We start from the raw sequence: 21,481 nt of genomic DNA on the forward strand, positions 1-21,481 counted from the left end.
CATGAGGTCAAAGAGATCCAATTCCTGTAAAATTTTTAGAAAATTAAAAAAAAAACTTTAAGGTCTTCAACTGAAATACAGCATCTCAATCAGGAAAGCCAATGAAATGTTATGATCATTACATTGGATGGCAAGGTTTCCTCCTGTATTTTGAATCTTGGGGTAATAGTTTATCCAAAAACACTCCTTGTTTGGTTGATTCTGGAGATTTTGCATTTCCCTCCTTCTGCTGAGGTCATCTCGGGGTTGAAGGTAAAATTCATTGTTTAGGCAGTAATTTCAAATACTTTATATGTCTAATTTCAAAGAGCTAGTACTTCAGAGTTGTCTTAGTTTTGACTCATTCACAGGTATTCAATTTTGCATTGAATAGTTTATATATTGAGATGTATGTACAGATGGACTAGGATATATAACACATTTTCTGCAATTATGATCTACTCAAAAAATATTTGCTGAGAATTTTGTGCCATCTTTAATGAATGTAGATGTTGTAAAATTATATCCACTTTGAAAATTACCAACTTGGTATACATTCAAATGAAAGTAAACCAGTAAAATTTCATGGATGACCTGATAATGACATAACAACACTTTCATTTCAAGGTCATTGGGATTGGGATTAACTACAGCACTGATAATAGTACAACAATACCATTCTATGTAAGAAAAGCATATTTGTTATCAATCACTTGGAAAAATTAAAACCAGACCAGATGTATAAAACAGTATATTTTCAAATTTATTGCACAAAGCAAAGTGTTTGTTGACAAAACAAGATACAATTAAAACATAATTTTTGAGTTTTCTTTTAAAACAACCTTTCTTATGATCATTTGTTTACACTTTTTGGCACTTTGTGTAACCTTGGCGACAAGGTCCAAGTTGCACAGAATCACTCCATGATACATGAGACGACATGTGCTGGATATAGGGAATGTATCTTTACGTCAAATACAAACCATTTTCACCTGTACTAAATATTATATCACATCCTGAACTATTAGTGTACAAAGACTTGCTTCATTTCACCTAGAATTAGGAAACCATGTCATTGAGTTTAAGACAGGTCCCCAACACAAATCCATCAGAAAAAGAAAAACCATAGGCTGAATATGTCACTGAACCTGCGGTTATCTTATGTCAGGTTCTACTTTTTCAGGACTTGGATGAATGCAGTTCTTAACAACAACTCAAATCTTAGGTACTTGAATGAAGTAGAACCTTGAGAGTCAGACTTAAATTCACTTTGATCAGTCTGAAAAAGTCTGGCTGACATCTGGAAAATTCTAGGAAAATTCAAGCTCACACCTAGAAAATTCCATTTCATCATTAAAGTTTTATGATCAATGTCAGAAAAATTCTACAATCCATAGCAGAGCAGCCAAACTTTACACTCCCTATCACTTAAGGTCAATTACATTCTCCAGATACAAACACAAAAAAATTCTTTAACTATGTGGAAAAATTCCAATGTCCACATTCTCAACAAAAATTGGTGTTGAACATCCTTGGATCAACCATTTTCCATCATACAAACCAAGAGTCACATACAGTGTCACCTCCATATACTCCAAACATTCCATTCTCTATCATTGACACCGAGTCACATATAGTGTCACCTCCATATACTAACATTCTGTTCTGTATCATTTACACTGTATCACATGAAGTATAATCTCCACATACTGCCACATTCTACTCTCTATTATTGGCACTGAGAGTCACATACAGTATCACCTCCATATACTGCCAACATTCTATTCTCTATTATTCACACTGTGTGTCACATACATGTCACCTTCATATACTCCAAACATTCCATTCTCTATCATTGACACCGAGTCACATACAGTGTCACCTCCATATACTCCAAACATTCCATTCTCTATCATTCACATTGAGAGTCATACATGGAGTTGACCTTTTCCTGTTTGTAATATTCCACATGTAGAAACTTTTACTGTGTGAATGCCTATTGACAAACAATGAAATAAGACAACAATTAAGACTTCATAATAAAGTACAAAATAGTATACTTACTTGGTATCAACAAATTAACTTTTTAATCATTGGACTAATGTCTTTGAGTTAGGGTTGGTTGTTTTCGTATTTTCATTTGTTTCTTGGGTACTCAACATTCTCAAGTTACTAATCTGCTCTTCAGTAATATTTTCTATTCTCAAACCTTAATTAGTTTAAAACTTATCTAAGCTAGTCATAAGGACACTATAAACCTATGAAATTAAGAGTACTGATGCCCATGCAATTTTTTTCTCTGAAAAACATAAATTTTGAGAAGCACAAAATATCCTTTTTACCATAGAACAGTACTTTGTATTTTGCAAGTTTAGGGCATAATGATGGCTGTATTTAAGAGTGAAAAATCTATCTTGATAGAACCAAAGTGTTGTGCATATTAGGCAGTAAAGTAGGCAGCTACAAAGTAATTCATACTATCCCAGAATTCACAGGAATAACTCTCAAATCACATGTAAGTCATAACAAGAATCACAGATCACATAACAGTAAGATTCACATGAAGATCATGTGAATTCACACATATGTCCACAGCCAGCAGGGCAGAATTTTCGGGTGGAGAACCAGTCAGACATATGTTGTAGATGGCCACCATGAGAACACCCTTGGCACCACAGGAATTGACCTTTCACTGGGTGATGGCTGGAGTAAGGCAAAAACAATATTATTAGTGAATTTTCTTTTGAAATGTTCTGATGCATAGAACATGCCAATAAATCACCAACTGTACAGTTTGCCCTTTATTTTAATGTAAATAAGCTTCATTTTAATGTAAATGAGATTCATTTAACACAATTTTAATTGTTTTTTGGCTCTGTGATGCTTTTGATAAAATTCTATCAAAATTTTCTTCATCAACTTCCATTTTGTTATTGGGTCCAAACCTTGTAACAATGACCTACTTATTGCATGAATCAAATTGGATATTTTGTAGAAGACAATGTTTTATTTATTTGCTTTTTTTTCTCCTCAAAGTATGTTTCAAATGTATCCTATATTGCTTCGTTGTTTTCTTACCACAAGGCACAGGTGTTGACGATAATCTTGCATCGATCACAAAGCCAGCCGACACGTGACAGGACTTTATTACACATCGAGCAGTGTAAAGGGATGCGTGTCGACTGCTGGTTCATCATGGAGATTTGAGGGAGGTAACTCATCTTAATAATGTCATTGGATATCGTCCACAGTTTAAACCTGCCCAGCAAGTCTAAATTTGAATAAAAAAAGATTGACTGACATGTATATACAAATTGTGACAGTTCACTTAAAAAAAGTAGAGTTTAAAGAAAATTGAAATATACATCCAATTTAACAACAAAACACATTCTTAAATACCACAACAGGAAATACAAAAAATAGTTAAGTCCTCTGCATTTTTACAAGACTCTGGGATCAAACATGAATAAGGCACCACAGCTCTAGAATTACCACAGAAAAAACTTTTAACATAAGTGTGGAAACAATGCTCTGTCATCATAACTATATAATTAACAATAGCTAGAGTCAGTTTGTAACAATTTAAATTTTTTTCCAAAGTAGGTATATCTGACAGTATTTAACTATATATGACATGAACCAGTTTACCTGACTAACTATGTCTGATCAGTATTTACCTATATAGGACATGAACCAGTTTACCTGACTAACTATGTCTGACCAGTATTTACCTATATAGGACATGAACCAGTTAACCTGACTAACTATGTCTGACCAGTATTTACCTATATAGGACATGAACCAGTTAACCTGACTAATTATGTCTGACCAGTATTTACCTATATAGGACATGAACCAGTTTACCTGACTAGCTATGTCTGACCAGTATTTACCTATATATGACATTAACCAGTTTACCTGACTAGTTATGTCTGACCCGTATTTACCTATATATGACATGAATCAGTTTACCTGACTAACTATGTCTGACCAGTATTTATCTATTTACAGGACATGAACCAGTTAATTTGAGTAGTTATGTCTGATCAGTATTACCTATATAGGACATGAACCAGTTTACCTGACTAGCTATGTCTGACCGGTATTTACCTATATAGGACATGAACCAGTTAATTTGAGTAGTTATGTCTGATCAGTATTACCTATATAGGACATGAACCAGTTTACCTGACTAATTATGTCTGACCAGTATTTACCTATATAGGACATGAACCAGTTTTCCTGAGTAGCGATGTCAATTTCAGGGCGGTTTTTCTGTCCTAATACAAGCAGCATACACACTGGAGTCTGCACATCACCCTATTGAATTAAAAACAATATCCAGGTTAAACCGATTATTTGAAGCTTGTGAAATGGAGTTAAGTAGAACTTAACATAGTTGAAAACAATACATATATTACTGAAAGAGAAAGTAAATGAAAAGATTAAATTATGACATATATATACTATGTAAATCATCCTTTCTGTGATGTTGACTGTGATCAAGACATAATATACTCTAGTGTTCATTGTACAGGGTAAAATTTCAACAATTTTCTCCATGAAATAAAGTACTGGTTTGGAACAGGTATCTATTTTAATTGTAAATACCAATAGTTCTTACTTTAGTTTCAATCAAAGTACATAATTTATCTCTTAATATTTAACATAACAGTTGATGGTATATGAAACACACACAAAAAAATTAACTTTTATGGCTTTTAAGTATTACATTAAATACTATTTTTCATCATATTGTATGTTTGCCAATAAAAAACTTGCTTCTCATTAGTCCCTGATTTTGCAATAGAATGTTGAATTGAAGACTGAAGGTAATTTCATCCCAGTGATTTTATTTGCCTTGATATGCATTCAGAAAAAATGACTGTTTCTCATATAATTATTTTGTTATTTCCTCCCCCTTCCCCCTCAAAATAAATAGATAAAGAATATCTATGCAATCATAAAGGAAAGTTCACAGTTACATGTTGTTCCATTCACACAGGCACAGGCTGCCGTAATATAGTGGTAGAAAACCAGCATCCTTAACGCTGTTGGAGATTTTGTTGTGAAATTATCCTGTACATGGTACCCATTAAAAATATCATGTAAAAAATAATAAATGTTTAATAACAAATTTAATGGATTTTAATATAAAAAATAATAAATGTTAAATAATAAATTTGATGGATTTTTAATGCAATCTTTAAGCAGCAGTAGACTATGATATTATAAAAATCTTCTTATTCATACCTGTTCAGCATAAAAGTACAACATGTCCACCACATGATTAGAGAATCCTAGGTTTGGCACATTCATGTCATTTGAGAATGTTACCAGGACTTCTTCGTCGACATTTGACCTCGAGCTGTGTTGCAGGTTCTGCATATTACTCTCACTTTCATTGGCACTAGTGGGAGAATCATGGCCATTCGGCAAAGAGTTCAGAGGATTTGGATGTTCCTTTATCTCATGACGAGGTACGAAGGCTTCATTTGGTAGGATGAGCTCCTGGTCAAAATCCAAACATAAAATCAGTTTCCTTTATTTTAGAACAAAGCACAGAAGAACATGTACCTCATTTGGATTTTTAAACAATCACTGGAAATATTTTTTTTGCCGAAATCGAGTATATTTAATACTGTCTTCAGTAATAACAAATATATTTCACAGGTGTATACCAATATTCTAGTATCTTTTATGAATGCACAATACTACTCACTCATTTTAACTTTGCAGTACTTGACAAATTGTAGTTAGTTTTTAAAAGATGATTAAAAATATGTTAACACAAAACAAATTTCCATGTAAATTTATTTGTATATTCACATAGAAAATGTAACTTAATCATGTCACTAATAGACAAAATTGACTGTAAAATGTTCAGAGAGTTTAACACAAATCCTCTTGAATTCAAATGTCTAACATGTTCGCTGTACATTGAAAACATTTAGTTAGGGATTGGGTTCAACGTCTGATTACGTAATTTGTGTTACGTTGTTTGATGGCATTCTTGAAGATGAAAATTTGCCACGAAATTGAAACGTAGTGTTACTAGTAAAGAATGCTTTCATGTTTCTGGTTTTGTGAATTTTTGTACAGGGTTGTATGATTTTCAATTTTATAAGATGATCTAATTACCAATTTACTCATTTTTTTATTTGATGGGCTTTTTTTGAAGAGCCTTCATGTATCCTCTACATTTGTTTGTATATCAGATTCAGGTGATTTTCAGGGCTTAAAACAAACCCCCCCCCCCCCCCCACCACCACCACCACCTCTTCACTCCAAGATTCTTTGTGCTACTTTGTGGTACCACCCACTGAATTCAGTGTAAGTAATTTGCAGGAAACTAAACCTTTGATAGAAGTGAGTTACTTTAGAAAACTGTGGTCAAGTTGATGTTAACAGGAATACAATCCATATGTCAGGAAAAGATTACTTTTGATAAAATGACAAGCAGTTATTGAACTTTGTGGCATTTCCCATTAGCCAATATGAAAGCTAGGATCTGTTTGCCCCTGAAGAACCCAAAAACATGGCTGTGGTTACTGTAAAAATGTGTTTGATCGGAGAAGTTAACGTAGAAAATGGAAAGAAATTTTGTTACTATTGTAGTTTTCAGTCCATTTCTTTTCTCAAAATCAAAACAAGTTCAAAATTATGACAAATCATCATATTTGCTATTGTTGTTTCTGAACAATTTGGGGACATAAAGCCCATGAGTTGAAGAAAAGATTGAATATATTTGGAGATTTGGAGAGAAATTTGTTGAGAAATTTGGGGGAGAGTAAAGACAGATTTGGGGTGAAAGTTTTGGAGAAATTTAAGTATATGTATATTTGGACATCAGTCTGACACATCTAATAGATGAGAAAGGACTCATTGTATATCAAAAATGTAAAAAATGAAGGTTGTAAATTTTTCCTTTTGTTGCTATTCACTGTAACATGACATGACAATCATTCCCTGAAATACATCTTGTATTCATTTATTATTCAAAAGTGCAATTTTATTCAAATATTACGATTCATCAGAATTAATCGGATTGGAAATTGCTAAAAAAATTTTGAGCAATAATGAATTAATGAAATAAGATTAAAATTAGGAAGGAAACACCATTGGTTTACCTGTAATCCCTTGTCCAAATCTCCTAAGGAATCATATGTAAGTTGATCACCATCGAACAGAATATCCCATTCTGTAGAAGGTTGTCCTCGTGCAATACTAGATAGATTTTCTTTGATAATTTCTTTGTCAGAATCATCGTCACTTCCTCCTGATAACACAAACCACGTATCAAACAATTAATTATCCTCTTCATCCTTGCCATCCCCTCTCCCCCAACCTACCATCATACATTCAGAAAAATTTACCACAAACAAATAAAATTTCAACTTCATACAGTATCACCTAACATGGTAATATTTTTTTGATAAAAAATAAAAAAAAAAAATTCTATTACCTGGGGTATCATGTTTTCTGACAAATACTGTGAGATTCTACTTACTGAAGGGTATACTTACCAGAAGTGACATCATTATTGCCCGAATCTTGATGAACAGATTTTTGAGCATCTGTCTTGCCTGAAATTGTAAAAAAAAAGGGTTGTTTATTTTAAATTGCACTCAATCTACTGATGGTATATCTTTTTATCTATCAAAAAATACCTTTGATTTTTCAAGAACAACTACTGTATGATATTATCATATTTTATGGAATTTTGAAAAGTTTACTTAAAGCTTCTTATCAGGGTGTATGTTTCTGTGTTATTTTCATTTCCTTTTTATCTTTTTAGCTCTTTTTGCACATCCTGCTATATCTAATTTTGCTGGGGATTTTTTTTAAACCTTAAAAATGCGGTCTTTAATTTCAGTAAGAATATGATGCATATTCTATACAAGAATAGGTTTATTAGTAACTAAAAGGCGTTGTTTCATGTGTGGCTATCTCTGACCTCTCGCCTAATTTTATTAAGCATTGACCTTAACCTTAATTTCAAGAACTCCTTAAACCAATACAACATGTCTGTATGTAACAGTGTATCAATACATTTTAGGAAGTATAAACAGCGGCATTCCAAAATATTCCATGAAAACAAAAGTTTGGATTGATCGAAATGGACAGACACACATGATTACTACCTGATATAAGCTGAAATAAATTTTTATTTATCATTGTTTTAAGTCCTACTTGGCGGTGGAGCAAAACTGGAGTTTGTGGAGAAAAAACCAATGACCTGTAGCCAGTGCCTAGCAACTACCCAACATAGGTTTCTATTCCCCCAGCCAGAGCTTAGGGGCTAGTAATAAGATGGCCATACAGCCAAAATGAGAGATGACAAGAGTTTGATAAGTTAGAAACATAACACAAGAATTAACCCTAAATTCTATATGGTTAAATCAAGATGGCACACTGACCTTTATCTGTGTCAGGCTTATCACTGCCATTGGAAACCATGGAGAGTGTTCGGAACTGTGGATCGGTGTAAAGGCTTTGTGAATACATCACCATCAGCATTCTCCAACTCTGGGCCACCTATATAGAAATACAGCACTTTAGAATCAATATTTCTGAACTTGGTTGGTTGGAGGCAGGGGGTTGGGTGGGCCTCTGCTTTTCATGATTTTATAGGTATACTCCTGTGTTATGGATTTTATACTGATATGATTTTTTCAGTAGATTTCTTTATCATAATAATTATGAATAATTCACAAAACGTATGCCAGTGGAAAACTGATTTCAACTGAATTTTTAAAAAAATGAAAAACAAATTAAAGAAATATGTGAATAAAAAATTAAAAACACAAAAAAACAAAAAAGGGAAACTTTCATCCTCCCAAAAATAACTGATTTCACAGAAAATAGGCAATCTCATACATGAGATAAAGCAGTGACATAAAGTGTGTCAGAGTCATTGAGGTCAAGGTAATCATTTAAGATAATTAAATAATTATGTTACTAATTCATAATAACCTTAAACTGATGCCAAGATTGCCAACTGATATGCCCTGCTCACAATGAACAATAATTTTAAAGGGGTTGTCACAACAAGATGCCTCCAAGAGGTCTTCACTTGGTCACCATGGCAACTAAATGCAAACATTTTTTTCGAAAATGGTATCATTGTATTTGTCATCGCCCTAAATCCTTAACAAATCAGAAGCCTCCAAAGGGTTTCCATGGTAACCGTTATGGAACACCTGATATATCAAATTATAAGCTATAATTACCTGAAGTGTTTGATCAAGTTTAAATAAAAAGTGAAAGAACACATTTATATATCATATAGATATAGCAGTAAGTTATAAAGAGGAACAAAATGAGAGACACTTGACACAATATAATATAATCCAGACATACGGGTGGTCGAACAGTCAAACGGTCAGTGAAGGTGATTCCAATATACCCCAACAGGCTTCATTGTAGGGGTATAATAAATAAATAAAAAATATACTAAAACAAGTAAAGATTATTTGTTTTACTGACTTGCTTGTTAAAAAAAACCCAACAAAAACAGAATCAATCATTCTCATTTTGTCAAAATTTCTAATCAAAAGTTGATAATCGAAGTAAAATTGAGAGTGTAACATGAAATATTTTTAATAAGTCATCCCTTGACCAATGACCTTAGATAAATGTAAGAAAATCTGACCTGGCAATATCTGAGAGATGATTTTGAGAGAAAATGAAGACTATTTAAGAGCATTTTAAAATCAGAGTTAAACTAGAATCTGAAATAATTTGACTTGTAAAAAGAAATTCTGATAACTTTAACTCCCGGTCCAGGAAATCAACCAGAATTTTGATGAGAAAATGTTTAGAAATCCAACTGGAACTAACTAGATTTACTGATCAGAGCATGTGGTCATCGAGATTAAAAAACCTCACCTGGTAGCGACCTTGACTTTCAGCCACTTGAGCATTGTGTTCACAAAGTTTGTCCAATGAAAATCCCTTCAGGAGGTAACGCCGTGCAGAGTCCCGAAACCAGTCCATCGACAAAGAGGTCTACAAATCCATAATTATCTTTAGAATCTCTTTACATGACTTTTAATCAACATGGTGATTGGAAGAATGAAAAATTCTTTATTGAGTACTACACAGTATAAAATCAAGACTGTTTTTCAAATGTCTCGTACCATGATCTATTGCTTATCATCACAACAAATACACCAGAGATTGTCCATTAAGGATGAGGACATAGATTGGGAAGAAAATGAGTCAATTTTTAAGTAAATTTTACGAAGTAGAATATAAATTTCAGAAATAATGCATATATGAGAGTACCAATCGTAGTCCGAATAAGTTTAAAGAAAAGCCCTGAGTACAACAGATACTGGTAATGATGTATCACATGATCTATAATCAAGACATCTGATTGTGTGTTTACCTTATGTTTATCACAGCTGTGAACGTGCAAAGTACTGAATGCCTGTGTGAAATGATCACTACGGGATGGCTTCTTCTGAAATATCGACAGCCTCCCAGAACTGTGTTTGTCTGAATAAACAAAAAAATTGAAAATTCTGATAAATGATATACCATAGCAATAAACAGTTTTTCTAGTAAATTATTCTAGCAAGGGTTAATATAAGAAAAGGGAATGTTTGTTTGACAAGACCAAAACCAAGTATATACCCGGTATATTCTTTCAGAAAGGACAATTAATTAATTTGCTGTTGTGGGATAATAGATAACAATAGCATGTTCAATATCACATCTACCAGTTTAAAGTTACACATACTTTGACAATCATTTTTGTATCACAAAGGGAAGGAGGGATTTCATCCTCAGCACTAGTTTCATTTAATTAAAGTTAATTTAACAAGTATAATGTCCACTATTATGACCTTTCATTATTTCGACCTTTCAGTGGACAGGATTCTTAACACAATAAATGATGTTCAAAGTGGTGTCTAGCTAAAACAAAGTATCTGCAGAAAAATCAACAAAGCGATCTAATATGGCTAAGAATATTGACTGTACAAAGAATATTCTGACAACCAATCTTTAATTTAGCATGGCCAAGAATATCAACTTTTGGAGAGAATGTTTCTAGAGAACAAAAAATTAATTTAACATATCCAGGAATATCAACATAGAGGGAATATTCAAGAGAACAAAGAATTTATTTCCTACAGTACAGAAAATTTCTGAGGTTATTTCAAGAGAACATAATGACCAGGAATATATCAACTTTTAGAAAAAAAAATTTATGGTTGACAAAAAATCAGTTAAGCATAACCAGGAAGGAAAATTCATGAACTATAAACTATTTTCATTTCAAAACAATTTCATGACAGCGAGTGTAATAACACCACAACAAATACCAATTTCAAAGAGGAGGTTAGAAGAATTTCCTGCGATATGCAATACCTGTAGAAAGTGTACGTTCCCCGTGGGCATGGGATACTGTGTAATCAAGGTTCATGTCGATTCCAGATGGTGTGACATGGTCAGCTGGACGTTTGGCATCTTTGAACACATGTTGGTACAATGTACTGTCCTTACTACAGCTGTAAAACATGTGGGGATCTTCCTTCTTCCAGACAATGTCTACACAAACAACAAACCCATAAACAATTTAGTAAACAGGCAGAGAATAAAAAGCATTCTGTCATCATTAAATATATAATGGAGTGTCAAAATTCTATAAAGGTTGACTTCATCAATGGATTAAAATTTCAGCTTTCTCAAACTTTTTAAGAAAAAATGCTTGACCAAAACAAAATCAGAAGACATACATACAACTTCATATCAAATAACAGTTCTTCTTCTGTATATGTTGACAAACAAATGTTTACAAACAAAATTATAATGGAATGATGGTCATGAGTAACAATTTGGCTAGGGACAGATATATATATATATATATACATATATATTATATAAAGTATATATAGTATATAAAGTATATATATATATACTTTTAAATATGTTCTATTGACATCAAGTTCAAGATGTCTTATTTTCACAATTTCATTCAATTATAAAAACACATCCTCAATACTCCAGAGACTAAGATCAATTGTGCTCTCTGCACCCCTGGACCATGTCATGGTGAAATTGAAGGCATAAGTGAAATTTGATTGGTTCCAGGAGGAAAAAAAAAGACCAATCACAGGCTGATACCCTCTTTTGAAGATTACAAAGGAGTAACACCCAACATCAAATCATTTATGATATACATCAAACGGTCAAACTAGTCTTTTCGTCCTGTCCACAAGGCGTCGTACATGGAACCTTCAATTTTGCAATAAAATGTTCCAGGGGTGCAGAGAGCAATAGTGAGCATGACTTCTGAAGTATCGAGGATGCTAATATCTCAAAAATAGCAAAGACAAGAAGCCATTTGAAAATAACAAAACATATGTACAATATCTGTACATTTTATTTGCTATTCGTGATGATTATGAAAAACTCTTTAATTATTCTGAAAAATAAATTGTCTTGCAAGTAGTAGTATATTTTATAGTGCACTGAGCTTTTCTGAAAATTATTTCTTATGATATTTCTGTGTATAAATGTACCTGTAGTGACGTCTTTATGTTCCTCAAAGGCTGCGAAGGGTATGTAAGGTCGCTGAATGTTCCAGATGTTGATGCTGAAGTCAACGAGAAGGGAGGAGCTAGCAATATGATAACGCCTCTGGGGACGCCAACGAATTCTCATCACGGAGGCGACTGTGTGAATTGTATACATAAGCTTGCTTCTTTGTAAGTCCCACACCTGTCCAAACAGCAACGGTCAAATATACTTAAAATCTTTGTCAAAGTTTAATGGTACAGGTTTAGGCTTGTAAAGGACCTTAGTTTTAAATATGGCATTTTTGTTTATCTGTTTGAAATAGTGCCATTAATTAATATGGTATCAATAATTTGTTTGTTGCTAGTTTTATCAAACCCTGAAGAGTCACAATCATTTTGAAGCCTGGGTCTCCTAGTAGTAGTTGGTGACTACTTAACAGCATACCTTCTAAACCAATTACGGTAAAGTGTCTTGCTCAAGGCCACAACCAGACACAACCACATCAGCAAACTTAGGTCAGTTTCTTGGCTTCCAGTGAAACATGAACAACCAAGGTTAAGAAGTGTCAAAACACACACCTCAGACTTTCATGTGAGATTATTTAGGCCAATATTCTAACAGATCCAGTTATTGCGACCCCAAATGAAATAATCATAGAATCTTTCAGCAGCAACTAAAGGATCTTGGGAAACCAATGGATAAATCTATAAGAACTGCTAATATTACCTACTTATCTCTATCTTATCAATTAGAAGTGATTTAAATATGATGAATATAGATACTTAGAGAATTTTTGTTTTTCCTTTTCTGTTTTTTAAACTTGAAGAAATTCAGTATTTCATCTTTTTCTGTAACCATAACAAAAAGAAAAAAGCAGTAATAATGCAGAAAATCAATAGAGTTTACTTTAAGGCAATCTTAAGGTACAAACTCAAATATGATCAAAATCAAATTCTAAACTACTACAGACCTTGATGGATTTGTCACGGCCTGCAGTGGCAATCCAGTTCCTATCATCTGGGTGCCAGTCTATGCTAAAAACTGGGCCACTATGCGCTGTCATCTGTTTCTGGACACGGTCTGGTTGCCTCATGTCCCAGATCTGCAAAATGGAATATAAACCATATTGTAATTACGACATCTTGGCTCCAAAGTTTAAATTTCCATGTAGACATTAAAACTCATTTCCATGAATCTATAGACATAAGTAAAACAAATATTTTATCTTTTCAAATTGTATTTTTTAACCCTAGTGAGTGAATCTATGCCAAAATGTATGGGTATATAGGAAAAAAATATCATTCTAAATTCAGACTTGGCACTTTTGAAACACATTATCATGAAGAACTTATCTTCATATTTGAGTGTGTTCAATATATCATGGTGGTATGGAAAATTCTATTTCTTCACCTGAATGTTACCACTTTCATCAGCAGCAGCAAAATGAAAGTAACTAAATGCACTGGGACAAAACTGGACATCGCGGACACTGCTTCCTGACACAAATGTGGTGGTGACTGTCTTCTTCCTCACATCCTGTGACACAATAAAAGTTATTATACTGTACAATAATATATATTATAGTTTATAAGGTATACAAAAAAATAAATTCACCTTTGTGTGCGGTTTGCTCCCACATAAATTAACATCTTTCACTAATAACTAATAAGTGAAAAGAATCTCTGAAGAGGTGAAAGTCCTCAGGAAACAAACTGAAGCAAATTATACACATATTGCATGTATTTTGTATCATCTAATTCCACAAACACAAATATAACATGACTAGTCTACAACACCAACACTTACAAACAATTTCATTGATCCATCCTGTGAACCACTTAACAGCAGATTCACTTCGTTTTCATGGAAACGAACCCGATTCACTGTTCGATTATGGTCCGTAAACACATAATCTGGAAATAGAGAAATTGCATTAAATTCCCTCTCATAAGTGGGAAGATTTTTTTATAAGAAAATTGTTTATTATTGTCACCATTTCATTAAGTTTAGGTTATTCTGATATTCTTTTGTTTTCATGTAATTGAAAACAAGAATTTAACAGAAAACACTTTATCTATCTTACAAATTAGCAGTGAGACAATTCAATTATGCCAAATTCTCGTGCAAATTAGTCTCATTGTTTGACAAATTTCTATATATTCAAATAAAAACCTTGGTCTTTGGAATTTTAAAAAATACTCTTACAAGGTACATTATGAATTTTCACAAATATAATCTATGACTTTTAGTCAACCCTCTCATATGGAGTTGAACTGGATGGTTGGGGCATCAAAGAAAAGAAAGGAGAAAAAGAAAGCAATATTTTGTGAATGTTTTGTCAGGAAAAAATCAAGCAAATTGTGCCATAAGATATGTATCTATACATTCTGAATCCATGGTAATAAATAAATATATCTAAACAAGAACAATGAATAAATCTTAAAGCATCGTTAAACAACAGACTGGTATTGTCTGATAATAACAGACTTCTTCCTGAAGAGTATTCTAGACAAAATCCTCAGAATTAAAGCCTACCCTGTTTGGATTTACTTGTCCTGTTAATGTCCCATACAACCACAGACCCATTAGTGGCGGCTGATGCTAATATGTTATCTGAAATATATACAACATGGTATTAACATTGATTAACATTCATTTAAAAAAAAAATATTTTCAGCTTTAGAAGAATATTTCATGCACTTATTTGATTAAATCCAAGCAGTTCTTGACGTCCAGATGGGGAGTACTATACTTCTGTTTCTCATGTTACATTTATCTGAACTTCAGCCAGCTGAAACACTAAAATCTTTCTTTATAAAACCCATTAAATTTCAGTTAAGGTCATGTAGATACTTCATAGCAAACTTGATTGCTAACCTATGTCTAAACCTTGTTAGGATGAAGTCACTAGCTTTGAAATACTGACAACAAACTAATCTTCTCATTACAGCTAAGTAGAACACAGCTTGGTACCACACACCAAAACACTGCTTGGTGCCACACACCAATAGGAACAGTATATATAGATATGAAAACTAATTTTGAATTTCCAAACTGGACAGTGAATTCAATGTGTATTTATACTGAAAAAAAATCTACCAACACAAGAAAGGAATTTGCAAATAAGACATATAATTTAGAAACTTAAACTTGTATTTCAGAAAGTTTCTTCTAATTCTCCAAATATTCTGATAACTTTGTAAACTAATTTATTCATTGATGTGATCTAGATATTTTTCTTTACTTTTCTTCCTAAAACATTGTTTGATGAAAAGATCATGTCAGAATCATCAATATGGAGTACAGCAGTATCTATCTAGTAGTATCATCTAAAGAACAGAATATTTACCTTCGTTTTGGTTCCAGGTCACATCTGATGCACTGAAGTTGAGGTTGACATTTCGCCCAACACGAAGATTCATTTTCTCCTCAAACTTTTCATCTTCTATGCCAAATATTTTAAATACTTGAAAAATAAACAGGAGGAAAAAGAATGATTAATCAATAAGAAAATTAACTTTGCATGTAACTTAAATTTGGTTCTTACATACACAACAAGATGAAGCATTTTGTTCTCATTTAAATCTAATGGACTTGACGATAAAAATAATAAGACTTGGTGTATTTATCAAGCAATAAGCCTAATAAATAGTAATAAACCCATCCATCAATATTGCTGTTCAGTAGAATATTATACCTATGTATGTGCTATGTATTTGTCTTGTAATAAGCCTACCCCCTGACACTGCATAAGAAGCAACAAACTGGCACTACTGGCTTCAAGCAAAATAAAAAAGGTGTTCATTTTAGATGAATTTTTACTTCAAACAGGAACAACATCTCAAAACTGACAGTTTGACAGAAACTTACCAGTGCGACCTGCAACCACAGCAAGAGATGTGTCTCTGTTGATGGCCAGGGCATTCAGCGCTCCCTCACAACTACAGTGCATAGTCTTGAGTACCACTGGATTGACTAGATAAATGTATATTGGAACAAAAGATGAACTTCAAGATCAAAAAATAAAGAATTAAGAAAATACATATTCTCTACAAAGACGTTCAGTGACTGAGAGGAATAATAATATATACACCATGTAATAGTACTGAATACACATGCAGGTACAAATGAATATTTACTTTGTTAATGTTGTAGAATATATTCAAATGAAAATATTGTTATAATGGCATTTCAACAGGACTTACATTTCAAACAATTCAATTCTCTTAATCAGGTGAGTGAAAAACCACTTATTTCATAGATGTTTCAAAAATACATTTAATTTTGAACTTTCTTATTATAATGTATATATGTATGCAACATTGATGAGAGAAATGAATTTGGGGAAGACAATTTTTTCATATTCATCATCAACTATTCTGTTAAGCTATTAATGATCCATATTAGATATAAATACACATGGAGATGTATAGAACCTATTGAGCATCCAATTCATACAAAACTTGAATCTGAACAATTTATAAAACTACCATCAGTATATCATTATATTTACTGTCCTATCAGTTACCATTACTAAGCAAATATTTAACATTTCATTTTATGCTTTAATTTGTTCATTTAAAAAGAAAGAACACTTCCATGTAGCGGATAGAAAAATCCATTCTGAAGTTATTAAGAGAACTAAGATGAAAAACTTGAAGTGATTATATATACCTCGATCATGGACAGCACGGGACACATTGTGCATCATACTGACGGCTGGTTTTTTCCAAAACTATTTTACTACTGAAAGACAGTGACCCTTCCAAAATCCATGCCACCCATTTATCAAACTCCACTTCATATCATTTCGTCAACTAGGATATAGAAATGAATACTGAAATGCAACTGTTTTCACAAAATGTATTTATAATTAATAAAGAGAAGGAAGATCTGACACTCCTCAAGTCAGGAGGATTCACCAGAGCTCCTGACAGAAGAAAAAACAAAAGAAAGTAAAAATATATATTCAACATTTCTGGATGAACATTGTATTTACTAAATATATTAATATTTTGACTGCTATGAGAGCTGCGAACAGATGATACATGTAGACATCTTATAAATACAAAGCTGTTCATTTGCTTAAAACTATATAATTGTATCTGTATGAATACATACAATCTATAGACAAATGGATATGTGATGACTGCATCCAAATGTAGATTAAATATCAAACAAGAAAAGGCACTTTTTGATGATTTTTTTTAACATAAATAAGACAAAGGAATTGTATGTCAGTGTCAATTATTACTTTTGTCACAAATTTTTTAATAGTTCTTGGAAAATACAAATTAAACTTGTTACATATCTATACACGTTTATTTTATAAATAATTGTAAAAAACCCAAGCTCAATTTCACTACAATTAGAGGTTTCATAGCGATGTATCCTAATTATTTGTCACTTTCCAAAGTACAAGAACTGAAGATAGTCATTGACAGTTAAAACTGAATTTCAGATATAGTTCAATATTTTACATACCTGTATATATGACCTCTACACTAAATTGTGTTCTATAAACCCAATAAATCACCAAGTTCTAGAAGACACTTTGATGATGATGTATTTTGTATGTGAATTTCATTAATAATGCATGACAAAGTGATCTCTACATGCATTTTATCTTTTAGGCCGAAGAAAAAAAGTAAAACACATAATCTTTTGGAGCTCTTATTTCAAATAAAGATAATGTGTTATCAATGATGCTTTCTGCCTTCAATACATGTAGTATGATCTGTTCTTTTTTCAATGTTTTCCCCTTTTATTTTCAATTTTCATCTTAATAAAAAAACAGAACTGAAGTTTTATTTCTGTACACTAACATCTGTTTTTAATGGTGTTATATAAGCATCTCATTTAGTGACATCAAACATCATAAGATCTTAATGAAAATATCTTGAACTAATGGAAAACAACTGATATAAATACAGGTATGAGCACCTTTACTTGTTGTCAACAAGCAGTTAACCATGTATACACACATAAGAGGTGTCAATCACCGGGACCTTTTGAAAAGTAGTATATCAGTACTCACTTCTTACTATGACGAGGCCAGAATAAAAATGTTTTCATAAAAACACGTATACATGACAAAATAAACATATATTTAAAAATTCATTTTGAAAGCAGATCACGTGATCATCAGTTTCACATGTCAAGACAAACTCTAACCATGTTACCTGTGAAAAGGCAGGTGTCAATTATCTTATTACGAAGCCTATCGACTGTTATTCACCTCATGCATTACTCACATAGGGTAGGACCTACGCCGGTGTTTTGATAAGGCGTGTTTTTTGTTTTCTTTACATGAATGCAACTTGTTTAGTTTATCGTCGGTTGTTGACATAAAATGACACAGATGAGATTGAATAATTGTCACCGATAACATTACTAAAAGGGTAAGTCCCGCATTCTTACCAGTAGGTTATTCACATACTGTGTAAGGTATAGCAGTTATCGGATATCTATGAGGGTACGTCAACAACATGGAACAATTCAGAACTGCATCTTAAGCTTATTTACAGGATGAAGAAGTACTCATTCTCAGCCATTGCTTGTGGACTACGTCATCAAAACCGCGTAAAAGATTGTTTCCGTTTCCGCTTCTGAATCATCAAAATGTTTTGTATAGCCGTGTCATTTATTTGTCAATACCAAGCATCTTTATAACTCAGAATACAAATTGAAGTGATAATCGCGTTGCAGGTAGAAAGTTGTGTTTTGAAAATGAGTTTCCAGCCAAGATCTCCGTACCCACAGCAATCCGGATATGGACAGAATAGTAACAGTTCAAGACAGGCTAGTCCACAACAAACAATTTTACAGGGGTGGGGTGCGCCTGCAAGGGGTTATTCTCCAAACCCCAGCCCTCGGGCAGACAGACAGTTTCAATCGCCTGGTTCTGCGAAACATCAGAGTCCTAGGCATTTGAATTTCAGTTCTTCAAGTTATAGTTCTCCTTCACTTATGAACTCATCAGGGTTTAGTCACCCGTACGATAGATACACATCCCCCAGTGATTCGAAGTTCAAAACTCCCCATTCTCCAAATCTCTTCTCTCCCCCGGGTTCAAGAGGTCGTGGCGGTTACAGTGGCAGAAAACATAATCAGAATTACCACAGAAACTTTAATCAGGTACATAAGAGCTTAATCTTTTTTATTCACATTTCTGATGCTGTCTTTGCAAAAGGTATTTATATGCAATGACCTTGCATGTATGACGCATTTTAACTGTCTAATTTCGTCACCTTTGTGTTAATATTTGATCACTTCAAAAGATAAACTAATTTTTGATAGTGTTATGTTTTGAGAAACTGTGTCATACAATGCTGTATATTGGCTTTAGCTTTAAGTAAAAATTGTTCTGAGTTCAACACAAAAGTCGAATAGGCATTTTTGTTTCTAATAATATTTATAGAGTATAATTTATTCATAGAATATTATTTGGATGATATAGATGATAATCACATCTGGTTTAGACAAATGTATTTAAATTTTGTGACGATGAAATTGGGAACGACTTATAAAGCTAGTTATCTTTATTTGTACCTTGTCACATCGTCTGTTAACACATAAATTCAGTTTTACTTCCACTTCAATATTTTTACATTCAGTATAGAAGTTTGTAAGGAATACCAATGTACTTATCTATGTTTCAAAATTCTAAAAAGAAAATTGCAAAGTAAATTAACTTGCTTTCCAGACACCGAGACAAGACCGTAATTGTAATCCGGGAGGCAGTGGCAATATTGAAGATTACTTCCATCCGAGTATGTTACATGATCCGTGGAAATTTTGTAGTTCTGTTCCGGTCACTCGTGAACCATCGCTGACAACGTGACGAAAAAACACCCTAAACCAGTTCTGTTCAGGAAAACTTATGGGAGAGTATCTGGTTATTTAAAACACCCAATACTTTACCCCTAAAACTTCTGTCCACTTAAGGTAGAAACTGTGATAGCTCAAATCCTGTAAAGTACAAAACTAATGTATATAACTCAAGGCAGCAATGTCCAGTCCATACCATATGAGTGTAACCATCATATGCAAACATGGTCAAATGATATTCAAAGTGGCAGGGGTACCTTAAACTAACAGTGGTATGTTGTTAAAGGAGCCAAGTGGTCATACATGGCTAGAACTATCAATGCATATGGTATTGTAAAAGAAAACAAAAAACATATTTATTATCTAAATTGACACACAGTGCTTCAGTAAGACTGTACATATATGTGTATTATATACAGACGTGCAATTTGTATATACACAGTTTTGTATTTGTGCATCAAATACAAGAAATATTTTGAACAGTAAGACATTGTGATAGTCAGAATGATAGCAGTTGGATATATTTAAGACTTCTTTGTATAATGGACTAAAAGACTTGTGAGTAACTAGGAAAAACAAATTCTTCAAAAATTTGAAATTTCTCAAGGGATATATTGGCAGCTTTGCAAAGTGGACTCAAATTGACAATTGAAAAATGATGTGAAATAGTGTTTTATAACATTTGTACCGAAAGACTTTTTGTCTATTTGTCACTGAGACAGGCAGCGTTTTAATGAAGAATGTTTTTTTAGCATCATGGAGATTTTTATTTCTGATAAAATATTTTTTTTCATTGAACTGAATTGATATAATTATATGTGTGTTGTTAATATTAATGTAAAAACCATTTTATTGTGATTTGATTGAATATTTGAATGGATAAGTAATTCTGACTTTATTTCACATACTTTTCAGGTAAACAAAAATGTCTATTTTTTTTCTTCACATTTGATATTGGAATGTTAAAATCAATGTTTGTAATTATCCATAAACAATTTCAACTTTTATTTAACATATTTTTTTTATTTTGATGTCACATTTGTAAAATCAATGTAATTTCAAAGGTCTGTCATGTAGATTTGAAAAAAGAAAATATCAAATTATATATGAAATAAACTTTTAAAATGTTTGATATATTCAA

At 32.6% G+C, this 21,481-nt stretch overlaps 2 protein-coding genes across 2 annotated transcripts; one reads left to right on the top strand and one right to left on the bottom strand.

Annotated features, from left to right (window-relative positions):
- Positions 1 to 721: 721 nt before the first annotated feature.
- On the bottom strand, positions 722 to 19,059 carry LOC132545433 (GATOR complex protein WDR24-like). Its single transcript, XM_060209118.1, has 20 exons — positions 18,931 to 19,059; positions 17,185 to 17,327; positions 16,381 to 16,485; positions 15,860 to 15,976; positions 15,046 to 15,123; positions 14,317 to 14,423; positions 13,921 to 14,046; positions 13,481 to 13,612; positions 12,513 to 12,711; positions 11,359 to 11,538; positions 10,373 to 10,482; positions 9,871 to 9,990; positions 8,400 to 8,517; positions 7,506 to 7,565; positions 7,110 to 7,258; positions 5,233 to 5,490; positions 4,197 to 4,299; positions 3,058 to 3,250; positions 1,741 to 2,682; positions 722 to 1,679 (listed from the first exon to the last, which is right to left on the bottom strand). Exons 2-19 carry the CDS (start codon positions 17,219 to 17,221, stop codon positions 2,547 to 2,549), a joined length of 2,328 nt encoding a protein of 775 aa, XP_060065101.1. The 5' UTR covers positions 17,222 to 17,327; positions 18,931 to 19,059; the 3' UTR covers positions 722 to 1,679; positions 1,741 to 2,546.
- A 166-nt stretch (positions 19,060 to 19,225) lies between these two features.
- LOC132545446 (M-phase-specific PLK1-interacting protein-like) lies at positions 19,226 to 21,247 on the top strand. Its single transcript, XM_060209129.1, has 2 exons — positions 19,226 to 19,647; positions 20,216 to 21,247. The coding sequence occupies exons 1-2, from the start codon at positions 19,240 to 19,242 to the stop codon at positions 20,351 to 20,353; spliced, it is 546 nt and encodes a 181-aa protein (XP_060065112.1). The 5' UTR covers positions 19,226 to 19,239; the 3' UTR covers positions 20,354 to 21,247.
- Positions 21,248 to 21,481: the final 234 nt, after the last annotated feature.

This window comes from Ylistrum balloti, unplaced genomic scaffold (genome assembly GCF_031769215.1).
Source record: "Ylistrum balloti isolate Yb309-2 unplaced genomic scaffold, AGI_CSIRO_Ybal_v1 Utg369848, whole genome shotgun sequence".
NCBI classification, from domain to species: domain Eukaryota; kingdom Metazoa; phylum Mollusca; class Bivalvia; order Pectinida; family Pectinidae; genus Ylistrum; species Ylistrum balloti.

Coding starts and splice junctions, on each gene's coding strand:
- LOC132545433 (XM_060209118.1), bottom strand. CDS start 17,221: ATGATGCACAATGTGTCCCGTGCTGTCCATGATCGAG. Junction 16,486..17,184: donor CCGTGCTGTCCATGATCGAG/GTATATATAATC, acceptor ACATTTATCTAG/TCAATCCAGTGGTACTCAAG. Junction 10,483..11,358: donor GGAACGTACACTTTCTACAG/GTATTGCATATC, acceptor TTGTTTATTCAG/ACAAACACAGTTCTGGGAGG.
- LOC132545446 (XM_060209129.1), top strand. CDS start 19,240: ATGAGTTTCCAGCCAAGATCTCCGTACCCACAGCAATCCGGATATGGA. Junction 19,648..20,215: donor ACCACAGAAACTTTAATCAG/GTACATAAGAGC, acceptor CTTGCTTTCCAG/ACACCGAGACAAGACCGTAA.